The 15051-nt window shown below is 39.6% G+C and overlaps 3 protein-coding genes across 3 annotated transcripts; 2 read left to right on the top strand and 1 right to left on the bottom strand.

The window, feature by feature from the left end:
* The first annotated feature begins 11 nt into the window (after positions 1 to 11).
* LOC146512384 (uncharacterized) lies at positions 12 to 6470 on the top strand. The gene is made up of 3 exons (XM_085171061.1): positions 12 to 411; positions 1060 to 1406; positions 4208 to 6470. The coding sequence occupies exons 2-3, from the start codon at positions 1110 to 1112 to the stop codon at positions 4976 to 4978; spliced, it is 1068 nt and encodes a 355-aa protein (XP_085027187.1). The 5' UTR covers positions 12 to 411; positions 1060 to 1109; the 3' UTR covers positions 4979 to 6470.
* Positions 6471 to 6567: 97 nt separating this feature from the next.
* tmem101 (transmembrane protein 101) lies at positions 6568 to 11474 on the bottom strand. The gene is made up of 4 exons (XM_085171066.1): positions 11271 to 11474; positions 10518 to 10698; positions 9477 to 9623; positions 6568 to 8575 (listed from the first exon to the last, which is right to left on the bottom strand). Exons 1-4 carry the CDS (start codon positions 11399 to 11401, stop codon positions 8267 to 8269), a joined length of 768 nt encoding a protein of 255 aa, XP_085027192.1. The 5' UTR covers positions 11402 to 11474; the 3' UTR covers positions 6568 to 8266.
* Positions 11475 to 14087: 2613 nt separating this feature from the next.
* Positions 14088 to 14961, top strand: gngt2b (guanine nucleotide binding protein (G protein), gamma transducing activity polypeptide 2b). The gene is made up of 3 exons (XM_085170764.1): positions 14088 to 14227; positions 14391 to 14479; positions 14620 to 14961. The coding sequence occupies exons 2-3, from the start codon at positions 14396 to 14398 to the stop codon at positions 14746 to 14748; spliced, it is 213 nt and encodes a 70-aa protein (XP_085026890.1). The 5' UTR covers positions 14088 to 14227; positions 14391 to 14395; the 3' UTR covers positions 14749 to 14961.
* Positions 14962 to 15051: the final 90 nt, after the last annotated feature.

Consider the following 15051-nt stretch of genomic DNA (forward strand, 5'->3'; position numbering starts at 1 on the left):
CGGAACACATTTGGCTGCATTCCTGAGGAAACCCCCACTTCACTTGTGTCGCGTGAACTCAGACTGACCATCAGCTGTCCTCAGTAAGGACAATGTTTTAATCAGATTCGGGTTTCACTTGGGTTTCACTTTCTGTCCTGTTTGGTAGCATTGTAATCTGTGTAATTACAGGAAACTGACGCCACGTCTCTTTCAAATTAATTGAGACATTTTAAACATTTATATAAATGTTTTAAGCCTCTGGGTTACTCTAAAGCTGGTCGATGACATTTGCCTCCATCCTATGGGCAGCAACGAACTTCTCGGTAAATCAGTGTGAATTTTTAAATGAGTACCACTGATGGAGCTGCAGTTATGTGGAAAAAATGTTCTTTTTTCCTTTTTCTGGGTGGAGGTAAGGCTACATTTCAGGTAGGCTGATGGTTGTTGTTCAGTGATATCTTGTGGTTGTCTTAATGAATTATTTCAACTCCAAAATGTCAGAAAAGTGTGAAAAATGCTCCCAAAGGTGAAGTCGATTTTTCTGTTTTATAGAAAGGTGTATTTAAAAAACAAAAAAAACATTATACGTAATAGTCAATTTTAAGATTTTTTTTGGGGCAGTCTTTAAATATTGAATTGTTTTTGTTGACTGATCCTCGGTGCTTCCAATATAATGGTCCTGATGGTGAATGCTGTGCTGAAGATTTACTTTTAAAGAAGCTTTTCCATTACATTACTACCAGTGCTACCTTTACCATAATAGAGATTATAAAAACTCATACAATCTTATGTGACATGTTGCTGAAATCACAGGGTTATGGAAGTTCTATGATGAAAAAGCTTAATATATCCATATAGGAGAGCAGATGTAAATCCTTACTTTAGGAAAGGATCCAAAATGGACCAAGTTTGCTGCCCTGATGTGGTTATGTGATCATCTGTTTAAGCCATTAATCCCTCTCTAATCAGGAACCGTTCGATGTTTGCTCATGGAGCATTTGTTGAAATGACAGCGTTATCGTGCCCTTGCAACAAATTCTCTGGGTTTCTACATGTATTTCTCGGGGGGACTACAAGAGGGTAACCATGCCTTTCAGCGGGAGTGAGGTCACTCAGATTCCAGCAAGATGCCTGGCTTTGGCTGCACTATGCTGGCCGCGATGGTCCTGCTCCCTCTCCTCCTGAACGCCGTGCTGGGCTTTAAACTGTGCCCCAGCCCCTGCTTGTGCTATGAATCTTCAGACCTGGTGGACTGCAGGTCTCGTGGGTTGACCCGGGTCCCATCCAGCATCTCCCACGGCACCTGGCTGCTGGATCTAAGTGCGAACAAGGTGACAGAGGTGCACACCAGGTCTTTCATAGGACTGTGGTCACTCAAGATCCTCCTCATGTCCAACAACAGCATCCATATTCTGCACCCACAGGTACGTCAATAAGCTGGTTATTGTGTGTTTTCTGTGTTCGATATTTTAGTGCAGCTGTATAAGTCTTTAGATTCTTACATCAAAGAAATAACCGCACTTAAAAAGGAGTACTGCCTTTTTCTAATTAATATTTTAACATGAACTGGTTATTGAAGTTTTCTTTCAAAGTCAGTATTTAGTGTCAGTTTGTAGTCTTAGTCTAGGTCTTAGGGGGTTATTATAAATTTAGATATTGGGTGGATTTTGTCAGAGGCATATTTGAGAGGTTTAGAACTGATATTACAATGCGGACAGCACACACAGGCATGCAGATGTCCTGAGCTCGATAAACAAATGCAGACATTTTTCCAGGACAACCAGCAAAGCAAATTTATATATTTGATTTCTGCGAACTAAAATCAATCCTTTCAATCCTGAATGGTTTATCTAGTTCAGGGTTGCACAGGGCAGCTGGAGCTTATCGGAGTTGTCACGTATTAAACTCGATGAGATGAGAGGCAGAGTACATCCTGGCCAAATCTACGCTACCACAGGGAAATGAAAAAAAAAAAAGTTCACTCACAGCAGGTAACCTAACAAATGTGTTATCTAAAAGAAACTTGCTAAGCTTTTCAGTGGGGCATTAGTATATGCAGTACTGTGCAAAATTCACAAGCTGAAATTCGTTTCTTTATATGTTGTTAGGAAGATGGGAAATGAGTGCACTTTATTCAAGTGTGCACACATACATGGAAATGCAGTAAATAAGGTAAAACAGAGTGTGTGCAATTCTAACAAACTTGAAAGTCAAGATTTGGTAGGACCAGCTTTTAATCTTCTGCACCACCTAAACTTTCTCTATGCTTGCACTGGCAGTGTGTTTGGGATCATTGTCATGCTAAAAATTTAAGACACTTCCTAGATTATACAGGAAGTAAAATACCATTACAGTATGATGGTATTTTACTTTTCATCTCTAACCTCCACTGGCTACAATGCAAACCAGGAAAGAGCCTTCACTGTGTTTTACAAATGGATGTAGACAGCCTTATCCTTTTCAGGGTCACGGGGGGCGCTGGAGCCTATCCCGGCTGTCATAGGGCGAGAGGCGGGGTACACCCTGGACAGGTTGCCCGTCTTTTCAATTAACCTATCCCCACAAAATGCATGTCTTTGGACTGTGGGAGGAAGCCGAAATACCCGGGAGAACTCTACACAGAAAGACTTCCTTAACTGGTGGAATTGAACTCAGGACGTTTCGCTGTGAGGCAACAGTGCTAACCACCGTGCCGCCACCTCCATACATATTGATGACAATTTAAACCAAAAAAATTAAAATTTGGATTTGTCAGTCCGTAAGAGCTGTTGTCCTTCATTTTCAGTCCAGCTCTTGTGTGTTTTGGCATACCTCGACCTTTCCTCCATTTCCCTTTCTTAAGAATGGCTTCTTGACGTCCAATCTTCCACTGAGATCCTTTTTAATGAGGCTGAAGGAACTGATGAATCACTAATTTCCTGTGCCAGGTCATTGCTGGACTTTTTTACTGGTTGTTTGTTGTTGTTTTTTAAAGGAGATGACTGTCACACCATCTTCTTATTCTTTTTGCCTCCACTTGTCCATTTTCCTCATTTTGCGCACCATGCTGAGAGATGCCGAGAACTAACTGGTCTTTGGAAATCACCATGTTGGTGCAAAATACAATTTCATGTCTTTCAAACTGTGTAAATTTTAACATTTTTCATAGTCTCAACTAAAGAAAGGGGAGCAAATGTGTTTTTGTCACCAGGCTGCAAATAACAAAGTGCCTATATATTGTTTAAAAAATGGTTCTTTGCTAAATTGTCGATGATGTGTAGACATTTGCTGCTCATCTGGTTTCGGGGGCAGCAGTCTAAGAAGAGAAACTCAGACTTCCCTTACCTCACTCACCGCCTCCAGCTCTTCTAGTGGGACAACAAGATGCTGTCTCTTGGCTAGCTTGGGAACAAGTCCCACCAAGACTAGGACTTACTGGGACTCTCTCCAGCAAGTCCTAGTCTGCCCCAGGGCCTCCTCCCAGTAGGACGTTCCCAGAATACCTCACCTAGGAGGTGTCCAAGAGGCATCCTAGTCAGACCACCTCATCTGGCTATTTTCGATGTGGAGGAAAAGCAGCTCTGCTAAGAAGCCCTCTCAAATAACAGAGCTCCTCACCCTATATCTAAGGGAGAGCCCAGCTACTCTTTGGAGGAAGCTCATTTCTGCCGCTTGTATCCACGACCAGAGCTCATGACCATAGGTGAGGGTTGACCAGTAAATCAACAGCTTCACTACTATATAATATCTAACTCTTTTTTCCCCCCGTAAAGACAACATTTGACCTCTCGTGTTCCCTTCATGACGAGTTTTGATACATCAATTCATACCAGTAAAGATGTGGCTTGATGACCTCACTAACTTTTCATATCCACACCCGGTTATTTTCTTATGCAAGGATGCATGAAATATAAAACAAACCACCAGTTCAGAAACATGGGTTAACTGTGGAAGATTATTTAAAGGGAAGTTAAAATTTCTATTTCTCCAATCAATTCAAAAATAAAATATTTCAATTAAACAGAGACAAAGAAAACGTCTGCACAGCTTTGTTTGGGATTTTAGCTTGGTGGAAAAAAACCCTTAAATTTCCCTCTGGAACCGGTTTCCTGAGATGAGATGCAATATATATTTAAAAGTTGCTGCAAAAACACACCTGATAACTGACCACGTTTTAAGTTAAACCACAATTCAAACTCAGCTGATTTGAGTAATGTGTTGTTTCTAATTTCTTTTTCCATTTTAGTCTCTGTCATCCCTGCAGTTTCTGGAGAAGTTGGATTTGAGTTTTAACCGGCTGCGGTGGCTCCCTCAGGACTTCTCTCAGGGCCTAGACTCCCTCCAGGAGCTCCGGCTGAGCCACAACCTGCTGCAGCACTTAGACTCCAAATCACTGGAAGACTGTGGCAGCTTGAGGAAACTGGACCTCAGTTACAACCACATCCGAGGACTGGACATCAAGGCTTTGAGCAGCCTGTCTCGACTGAGCTTCCTCAACATGGAGGTAAACAGGCTGAATGTTCTTAAAGATGGCCAGCTGAACAGGCAGCAAACTTTGGAGGTCCTGCTGCTCAACTACAACAACATCTCAAAGATTGAGGCCGAATCTCTGGCTCCCTTGCGAAGGCTCTCTCTGCTAGGTCTCAAGGGAAACCAGCTAGAGCACATAAGATTCAAGACCTTCCTGAAGATCCAGACAACCAGCACCTACCTTCAGATGTCCCTCAACCCCTGGATCTGTGACTGCGAGCTGCAGCGCATCTTCGGCAAGATCAACCACGTGCGACATCTGCACGTAGAGGACTACAAGGACATCATCTGTCACGCTCCCGCTCAGCTAGCCGGAAGTCTCCTGGCTTCAATGGACAGCCAGCTGTGTATAGCTGAGACTGCCTCAGTGCTCGTTATCACCATCACCGTGATGCTCGCTGTGATTGGTGCTCTGGTAAAAGCGGAGCGCAACCGTAAGAACAAACAAGCCTCAAGTGAAGCAGAGTCCCAGGGACAAGAAAAGTGATCCTTTTTACTCATTAACAGGAACTCTAGGACTAATATGTGACCTGATTCTGGATGCTGAGCAGCAGACAAGTACAAATTATCCCATTCTATTCTGTTTCAATGCTCTTTAAAGCTTTTTATACTTATGAAGCAGGCACTGTAGGAAAAAGGAGAGAAATCAAAGTGGAAATGGCTCATGTAGTAGCATAGTAAACAATCCAAATTTACCCATATGTTCTGGGTAACATGAACATTATAAGTGTCATCTTGTATACTTGCCTAAAGAATTTTTTAATGAGACGCAAACTTTGTCTTAATCTACAGATTACAGCAAAAGAGCGCGAGTAGGGCCTAGAGAAGAGCCTGAGCACTATTCCGGTGCATGTAGGACTCATTCAACATCAGGCTACCTCCGAACATTTTTGAAATTCCCTTTACTGGTCTGACGACACAGCCACATCTCAACCCCTTTGAAAACTGGTTCGTCTCCAGTACCTGATCTTTCCTTTTTGTCATTGACCTTTTTTAAATGAGCTAAAACGTGTAACATGTTCCATATGGGATGTGACACTATGGTCATATTACACTGGTTTTATTGTTGATGTATTTCATGTAAATATTGTATGAAGAAATCTTTATTTTAGCAATGGTGGCCAAACCTATTGCAAAAGTTCATAGCAAACCACAAAACAAAACAGACTGACCAGTCTGGCAGGTTGGAAGTGATGCAGTGAGATTAGTAAAAACATAAAACCAACATATGACTAAAACAATTATTGAAGTCATTAATGGAATCTCAAAGGAGCATCTTCTTTAGCTAAGTATAAAAACACATTCAGGTGTCTTCTTTGTGTTGAACTTAGGGCTATAAGATATAACGATATATATCGGATGACGATATAAAAACGTCTATCGTTTCCTTTTACGCTATCGTTTGTTTCGTGGTGTCGCAAAATAAACTCTTTACGGCAATATTTTTTTTAATCGTTTTGATGGTCACTGTAGTGGCTATATTAATTTCTTAAAGTTCTCTCTTTCTCTTATATTTTATATAACCACACTACGGACGGACAAGCGCCTGTTTTTATGCGCTATGGTTAGCAATAACGACGGTAACAGCATTGCGTGTCCGTTTGTTTATGTTCCACAAACCTTTCACAATAAAGCTCAAGATCCTGTTGAGACTTTTCAGAATAAACTGAATCACGTGAAAGAGCAGATTATTTACGGATGAGAATTAAAAAAGAGCCGCCAGGTGCTAAAAAATAAACCTTAGACTCAAACGTTAGAACAGGCTTTTCCCCGCAGCAGCCTGTGTAATAAATACTCACAAAGAAAACGGCGGGCTTTACAACTTATGTCTAAAAATGTAGTTTCATGCATCGGTTAAAACACTCGACTCCAGCTACATGACGCGCAGCTGGAAACACTTCCCGCAAGACGAGCTGCCCGAGATTCACAGAATTTACAGAAAATGTTACATTTTTGTGATTTGTATCGTTATCGGACGATAGAATTCTTATATCGGGATATGAGATTTTGGTCATATCGCACAGCCCTAGTTGAACTACATGTTGGTTTAGACACTGACATAAGCCACACATTAAATATAAATCCTCCAAAAAGGCTTTATGCATATTTAATCACTCATCCTGGTAATTATGCCTCCTAAACACACTGCACAGTCTTGGATATGAAGGATCTGTTACATTCAGCCTTTCTTCCTTGTTAACTGAATGTTGAGCCAAATTGGGCACATGATAGAAAACAAACTGCAACTTTCAGTAAAATGAAGTGACTTGAATACCCATGTAACTAAACAGTTATTTCATATAAAATGTGAGTGTTACTTATACAAAGAAAAGCAGTTAAAGTATTACAGCTGTAGACATAAAAGACGGACTGGGTCTAAAAAGTGAAGCCAATCGAGTTTGTAAATTTTGGAAGGAGAATAATGAGTACACTTATTTGTTAAGGCTTATGATTGACAATCCATTAAACAATGAGAGTGCAGTTTCATAGTCAGACCTGCTGCTTCTAATAACACCACAATGGTGAAGGTAAAAACGCGTATCCGGAAGCTTTAAAGCCAATGAGAGACGTCACAATGCCAAGCCCACCTTTTACACCGTCTATGATGTCAGACAGGACTACCCATTGAAAGACTGCTTTAAACATAGTGTTTATTCCCAATAGGCCAGCATAGTCATTCCACTTCAAAAGCAATATCACATAAGACGTGCAACAAATTAAAGGAAAAACCTGAACTTTTGACCCTTCCCCTACAGTGAGGGGTGGGAGTTAATTAAACTTTTTATAGGAGTTCTAAATTGGCTGCAGATGTGAGTGGCATACCCCGCCCCTCGCTCTCACCCAAAGTCAGCTATGACAGGATCCAGTTCCAACATGACTCTGGTTGGTGGTTAAGAAAGACAGATGTATGTATGTATGTATGTACAGGAGAGCTGATGTTTTAAGTTGGCGCTCTGCAAAAACCAAATCACAAAATTAGTGAATAATCTCTTAGGTTAAAGCCGTTTATTGCAGAGACAGCTGGACTGAAGCTGTTCTGGCTCAACATGTTGCCAAGCACAGATTGGCAATTAATCAAATTATACTTTCAGTTATAATTTTGGCCTTTTCTCTGTTTGGTCTCACTGCTGTGTGGTATTTTGCACAGTACTGCTGGTTGTGGAAGAATTTATCAAAAATGATGCTTTTGTTGACAACTAAGATAAGAACCACCTAGGATAATGCATCTCAACTTTTCTTCAGGTCAAGAAGGGCTTTGGAATTTTTTGTTTGTGTTGTTCCTTTGTAGCCGTGCACTTTCATCCCTCTCTAAAACCCCAATCAAGCTGTTGCTTCATGTTGGATTTTTCCTTTAATTTGTCACTCAGCAATTTTTCCCTTTTTTAAAATCACGTATTTAAACCATCCACTGTAAATAGTGATTGAAATCATTAAGACCTCTTTTAAAAGTTCCCAGTAGGTTTGTAGTAATAACACTCCATGTCAAGCTTCAGAGCATATCAGAAACAAAAATGTAAACATAAATCCAAATAAATTATTAACATTTAAAAAGCAAGGTTGTGTTTTTTCTTTTTCCTTGCAAAAGCAAAGTTACAAACTGGATAATCGACGCAGCTTACATCCAACCGTCTCAGCAGTGATTGTTTTTAATCCTGAGGCGTCATCGAGTGACGGCAGCTTTGAGTACAGAGTTGGGCCACGATGAAAAGGCCAACGACATCTTCCTCTGGTGCACACACCTTGGTCTGTAAAAGCTGTCTGAGTGTGTGACTGTTCAGCCATCAGTGGCTAGGATCAGTACAGCGGCGAAGATGCCCACATTATGACCTATCAGCTTCATCTGGTTCCAGAACTCCACCTTCCGAGTGTGGTGCCAATAACCAATGTTACCATCGATGAGCAAGATAATAAGAGGAAGGATGGTGGCCAGGATCTGAGCGGCCAGGCGGATGTAGCAGCCGGAGAGGAAGGCCAGAGCCAGGATGCCAAACACCACCTCCAGCAGCATCAGAGTGACCTCTCCCCCAACGATGTGGTTCAGATAGACCTGCCTGTCCTCTTTGCTGTGCTGGAGGGAGTAAACCTAGTGGGGAGAAAATAGCACTGCAGTATTTGAACTAAAAACAAGGTTTGATCAATAAAATGTTACTCAGAAATTTATGGAATATTATTATTATTTCATATAAATGATTATCTGGTTTGTAGAAATTAATTTCAAGTAGCTAATTTTGTGTTATTTAATCACAGAAAGAATTCTGGTCAGACTCAAATTTAAAAATGACCAGTATGCACAGTTTTGTCTAAGCAGTACTAAAAAGATATACACTTAGTTTATAAAGACACTAGGGAAAATAAAGAACATCTTATATTTAAAACCTATTTAGTTCAATGGCATTGAGTGAAAATAACAAAACTTCACACTTAACAATCTAGGTCTGGGTCGTTGTGGCAGCGGTCTAAGCCAAGATTCCCACACTTGCTTCTCCCAGCCAACTCCTTCAGTTCTCCTGGGAGGACACCAAGATTTCCCTAACAAGCTAAGAGACAGTGTGTCTTAGGTCTGCCCTGGAGTCTCCTCCTAGTAGGACATGCCCAAAACACCTCACCTAGAAGATATCTTAGTCAAAAACCTGAACGACATCAACTCATCGCCTTAGAGACACTGATGTCTCCTCGCAGTGTCTCTGAGGCCAAGTAAAGACACCTTTCAGAAAGAGCTCATTTCCACTGCTTGAATCCACAATCTTATTTCTTTAGTCACTACCCACAGCTCATGAACAAGTAAGGTAAGGAAAGGAAAGTAGATTGCTAAATAAATTGCTTTACTTTCACACTCAGCCTCTCCCTCACTGAACACACTCCATGTGTCAATCTCCTGCTACACTCTCCCCTACTTGTGAGCAAGACCTGGAGATTCCTAATCTCCCCAAAGTGGCCTATAGCCCAACTAGCTCTAAAATCTATAGAAGTGAAATGTGTCTTACCATGCAAATGAGATAGACTCCCAGAAAAACTTGTCCAGTCGACTGCAGGGATCTGCTGCGAAGTTTCTGTCTGTATACTTCCCCTGCGCCGCTGGCCAGAATCAGAAAGCCTCCAATAATGGCCAGCGCTCTGGAGTACATTCGCACCTGCAGTGAAAAAGATTCAAACTGTCACAATCTGGGGCGAGTTCCTACCACAGTTAAAGCAATCTACTCTGACTTGTAGTGGTGGCCCAGATCCAATTTCACCGCCGTGTGACACAGTTCTACTTTTGATTAATAGCTCAAAGACTGATCCGGGCCATTGTTTGATTTAGTAGAAGTTTAACGTCCATCAGTGGTCAAAAAATGAAATTTATTACATTCAATGAATATCAGCCATAAACGAATATGTGCTCAAAAGTACTAGAGTTCATGTGTAGTGCAAAAAGACAACCCAAAAATAAACATCTCGAAGAACATATTACTGCATGTTGACACCATGCATGTTATATATTATCACTTCAGACTGGTGTCAGATATTACGTTAAATAAAATCTGTCAGGCAATGGTGAGGCAGAAGATCTGCTATGGCAACCACTATAGGGAGCAGCCATAGATTATTCAGAGGGTCCTTGTAGGTTTTTATTCATAGACAGGATTCTTCAGAAAGTGGGAGAACCAGCAGAATCCCGTCTCCAGTCTCTCCACAGAAAGAGACAATGATAGTCATAACAAAATGAAAAATTTGGTTTTTCAAGTTTTCTCTATCACAGACTAATTTATTCCTTTTCAAACCAAACTCTTCCATTTCACCAATCTTCTGAACTATTTTTATCCACTCAGTGTTTGTTAGAGATTGTTTATTTAAACACTTATTAGTTATTGCTGTCCTACTTTTAGTTAACAATATAAATATAACAAAAGCTGTCTTTTTTTTTCTTTTTAGCTCAGGTAGCACATTCACTAAATAACACTAAAATCAAAGTTAATCTGTTTAGCTGACAATTTAACTTATCTCTGTGAACAGAACTTACTTTTCTATCAAAACACGTCACTCACCTTAAGCCATTCCCCATAATACACCTGCTCTCCAACGTATGATGCGTAAGTACTGATGGCAAGCTGTACGGCAGCAGCCAAAGCAAACCACCGTCTCTTCACCCCAAATGACATGAAGCTGGCACAGATCACTGCAGCGCCCATGTCCACATACAGGTACGGTATGTGGATATCTGGCTTCCTGTAGATTGTTGGGAATTAAAAGCGTGTCAGTGGGTCAGTTTTTCCCCCGCCTCAGAATAAACGTTTGTGTTACGGTATAGATTTACATTTATATTTATACATTTTCCGTGGAGCAGCTGTAATTACAGGATGGTTCAAAGGGGTGTGGTTGTCCACCACAGACTGAAAAATACACACCCAGTATCAACACTGAAACGACGACCAAGAAAGAAAATTACATCCTACCCTATCTAAAATTACAGACGAGGCCAAATATAACACGGCTTCTTAATTTAAACCACTTTTTCAGCCCATCAACTTTCGGCATGGGAGTAATTTCTGCAATTCAACTCACATTAGCTAGCAAGCACATTCCCACATTTAAGATAAAAGAAAAAAAGGTTGCTTCGTGTAACTTTATCATTTAAACTCAACCTTTTCAGCCATAACAATTTCCAGCTAATACTTCTCCAATAACATGTTTTAATATTTAGACTATTTTTTCCCTCAAAGTTTGACTCGATCTTAAAGTAGCAGGTTGTTAGCGCGTCAGCTAACTTGAGCTAGCTCTCTCGTTCTTTCTTTGTTTACCTTTTCGAGTCCGCTCGTTCAGCAAAGAGCATCAGCATGCTGAAGCAGTTCCAAAATCCAAACCGGGTCAAAATAAACGCTCCCACTTGGCTTAGAAACCTCAACATCTGCTTCCTACTGGGACCCGCCATCGTTGCTGCTGCACATCTAATCGCCAGCAATACAGTATCGGATACATCATTAACTTCCGGGTAACATTACGTTCACGTGTCGAACTAAAAGCATATTTTTCAGCTATTATTTTGAAAAGTTTTTTTCTGTCTTCCTATTGGCTGATGTGACAAACAGGTGGGTTGGGCCACCGGTGTGGCCCAATCACTGTACTGGCGGGACAAAACCTATTCGACAGCCCCATCTGCAGGAAAAGATTCGTAATCACAGAAGGGATTAGAGGTCATGAGAGGAAATGATAGTTGACCTCCATTGCTCTAAATAGAAAAGGCTTGGATTTCTTTCTCCTATTAAAAAAGACCGTCTTTTAATATTGATTCATTTTAAGTGAATTCATTAATTTTTCTTCAATAAAACAAGAAAGATTAGGCGACTTAACGTCCAGTCATCTAGTATCCCTTAACAATAACTATGCAAAAATATTTGTAAATATTTTCTTTTCTTTTTATTGAAAACTGAATTTGTATACACCCCTAAAAAGCTTGTATTTAATAGATTAACGCTGTTGCTTAAAAGCATTAAGTTTTATATTGTATAGTTGTATAGTTTACACTTATTAACTTTTTATATTCAAAATATAAAAGCAAATATTTAGTGCGAGTCTTACTAAAACATTTATTTATATATAATACAGTAAATATTCTATATAACCTCTATGGCTCTGATAAAAGCCTCAGTAATTTATATTGTCAATTTATCAGGCCCTGTTGCATCTTAAAGACTTCATAGTGTCATATTATCCTAATAAAGCATTTGCTCTAATACTCTAATACTGCTCTAATACTGTAGGGTCAGTAGCATACAATATAAAGTGCCAGGAGGTAACTGCTGTTGTGAATTGTGCTACATAAATAAATTGAATTGAATATTTTTTGTTTTTACTCTTGATTGTTTATTGTACTAAGGTAGCCAAAATCAAAAATTAAAATATCTTTAAACTTGATTCTGGTTTCATTCAGTTACAATTATTTAAAAAAAAAATTGTAACTGATAATTCATGTATTAATTATTAATTTCCAACTTATAATTCATGTATTTTTTGTGTAACTGTGGAATCTAAATGAGCAGTTTGTTAAAACTCTTCCAATCCCATAAAAATGCTATGAACACACCAGTGACGGTCCTGCTCATTAACAAGTGTTCATAACAAAAGAAATATTCCAAAAACAATAAAATAAATTGTCAAAGCCACCAGTGACAATAACAAATACCTGTAAAGGACATTTAGCGCAGCTGTTTTGCAGTAAAAATGAACTCAAGGGAGGGGAAAAAGCCTCTTCACAATGAAAAGGAGTGTTTCTACTCTGCTGCTAATCCACAGTGAGGTTAATCTTGAGTAAATGAGACTAACCCAGATTCTGATAATGGCTTAGTGTGAGTCCCACTGAAGGTTTAGTGGAGGCCAATTAGCTTTCCATGTCTGTCAGATGTCAGTTGGAGGTGATGTGAACAAAGCGGTGAAAATGTTAATGCTTCCAGATTGAGTGACGGCAGCTAAATGCTATCACTTTAAATGAAATGAATGGCTTTCAGTTAATGTTCAATGTGTTGTTTTAATAAATTAATAAAGTACTGCCAGTACAAAGCTGAAAATAAACCCACATTTGAACAAAAACACTTTACTCACCAAAATATATTCTACAGAAACAGCAAGATCGGAAACTTATTGTTTTATGATGATCAGCAATCTCACCCACCTTTGTATTTCTTTTCACTTCTGTAACTTATTTCCAAAGTAAAACTATTGTCAGTACTTTAACTGAATTAACACTAATGATAACAGAAATATGCAAAAATCCACACATTCTTCACTGAAGCAATGCAGATAAGTGAACAAAAAACCCATTTTACTTTTTTCTTGTACTTTCTCTGAAGGACATTTCTAACAGCTATTTCTGTGCAAAGCTAACAAGTGATGCCACTAACTGTACTTCTGTCAAAAGCATGTCTTTGCTTTGCACTTGTGTGTACTGCACATGTTTGGGTTTTTTTTACCTTTTTTCTATACATCTCTCTTCTCTCTACATTTCTCTATGAATCATGCAGATAAGCACAGATGATAGATAAACCAATAAGAAGCCTTTTTATTCCTGCTATTTTGTTTTAAATCACTTTGATGTCAGAAAAGCATGCAGTGATGCAAAAATAATCAATAACTTTCCTCAAACGAGTTAAAACTGAACTAATGAGTCTGTCATGAATATGTATTGAATAATGATTCTGTAATAATTGCACAGATCCCACCATGGTCTATTTTGCAAGATCGACCTAGAATATATCTGCAATGAGTCTGTGGTACCTTATGTGACACAACTCTGTGCACTGTATTGTTATTCCCAACTACCTGAAATCACAACTATCAGTTTAAACAAACAATAGTTTTGGGTAAAACCTCTTTGGGGGACAGACCACATGTTTCTCAGAGCATATCCTCTGCAAAGGATCTGCTGTTCCCAACTCTATCATTTCTATTTCCATGTCTCACTTTCTCCAGCATGGCGTCAACAAATTGAAAGGATCTGTGTTCCCTTGCCTTCCTCCTTCCTGTTTAGGGGTCACAGCTCCTGATTGTTTAATCTCATCATGAGGGATTGGTGACATCAGGCCCAATCCTGTGCCGACCTCATCCGAAAGCCAGCACCGGGGATCAGCTGGGATGAAGAGCAGTGGGACAGCGCAGATCAATCAGTGAGCAGAAGCGATCGGACTACAGTGAGGCACACAGTTGATGAGCTCTTAGGGGCCAGCACATTTCTCTGATTGTTGGGGACCCTGCCATTCAACAGGTAACGACAGACTGTTTTTTCTTCAAATCTTTTTTTAAATTGAGGATTTAAACATAACTTTGACTATTAGAAAAATCTAAATACATTAGGATAGTTAGTAAAGTACACTTTTTCAATCTGTTGTGACATTTAACATATTTTGAACTGTAATTTCTTCTCACAGCCAGGATGGCTCGGGATATGTCAGATAAGGAAATCTTGAAAATGGAGCTAGACCAGTTGAAGAAGGAAGTTAGCACACCCAGAACACCAGTAAGTGCCTCTTCTTTTAGCACAATTAGCTTTAACTTTATCCACCAAAGCCTTTTGTAAACATTTAATTAAGATTAATTTTAAATGACTTGTGCGACTTCCCTGATCTTCTTTGTTTTCATCTTTCCGATAATTAACAGGTGAATGCAAACTGTACAGACACAATTGCTTACGTGGAGGGACTGGCCCCGAATGATCCGCTGATTAAGGGCGTTCCCGATGACAAGAACCCTTACAAGGGAGACAAGGGCGGCTGCATAATAACATAGCACATAGAAATCCAAGGAAAAGTCACACAGTTTTTTATGAGAGTCGGTTGCATTGCTGTGATATTCTTGTAGCCTTTGTGGATAAAATGTACAGTAGAAAGAAAACTGAAATCTGTAATGTATAATTCTATCACTGGATTTCTGTATGCACCTGTGGATATTCTTTGTCAATTTATAATTAAATCCAAATAGCTGTGCAAAGCTTCAACCTGACGTAGCTGTTCTTGTTATTGAAAAGACATAACACATGGGATTTTTTTGAGCTCCTACTGTACTTTAATCTCATTTTATCACACTGGTTAA

The sequence above is a fragment of the Neolamprologus multifasciatus genome, chromosome 8 (assembly GCF_963576455.1).
Source record: "Neolamprologus multifasciatus chromosome 8, fNeoMul1.2, whole genome shotgun sequence".
Lineage (NCBI taxonomy): Eukaryota > Metazoa > Chordata > Actinopteri > Cichliformes > Cichlidae > Neolamprologus > Neolamprologus multifasciatus.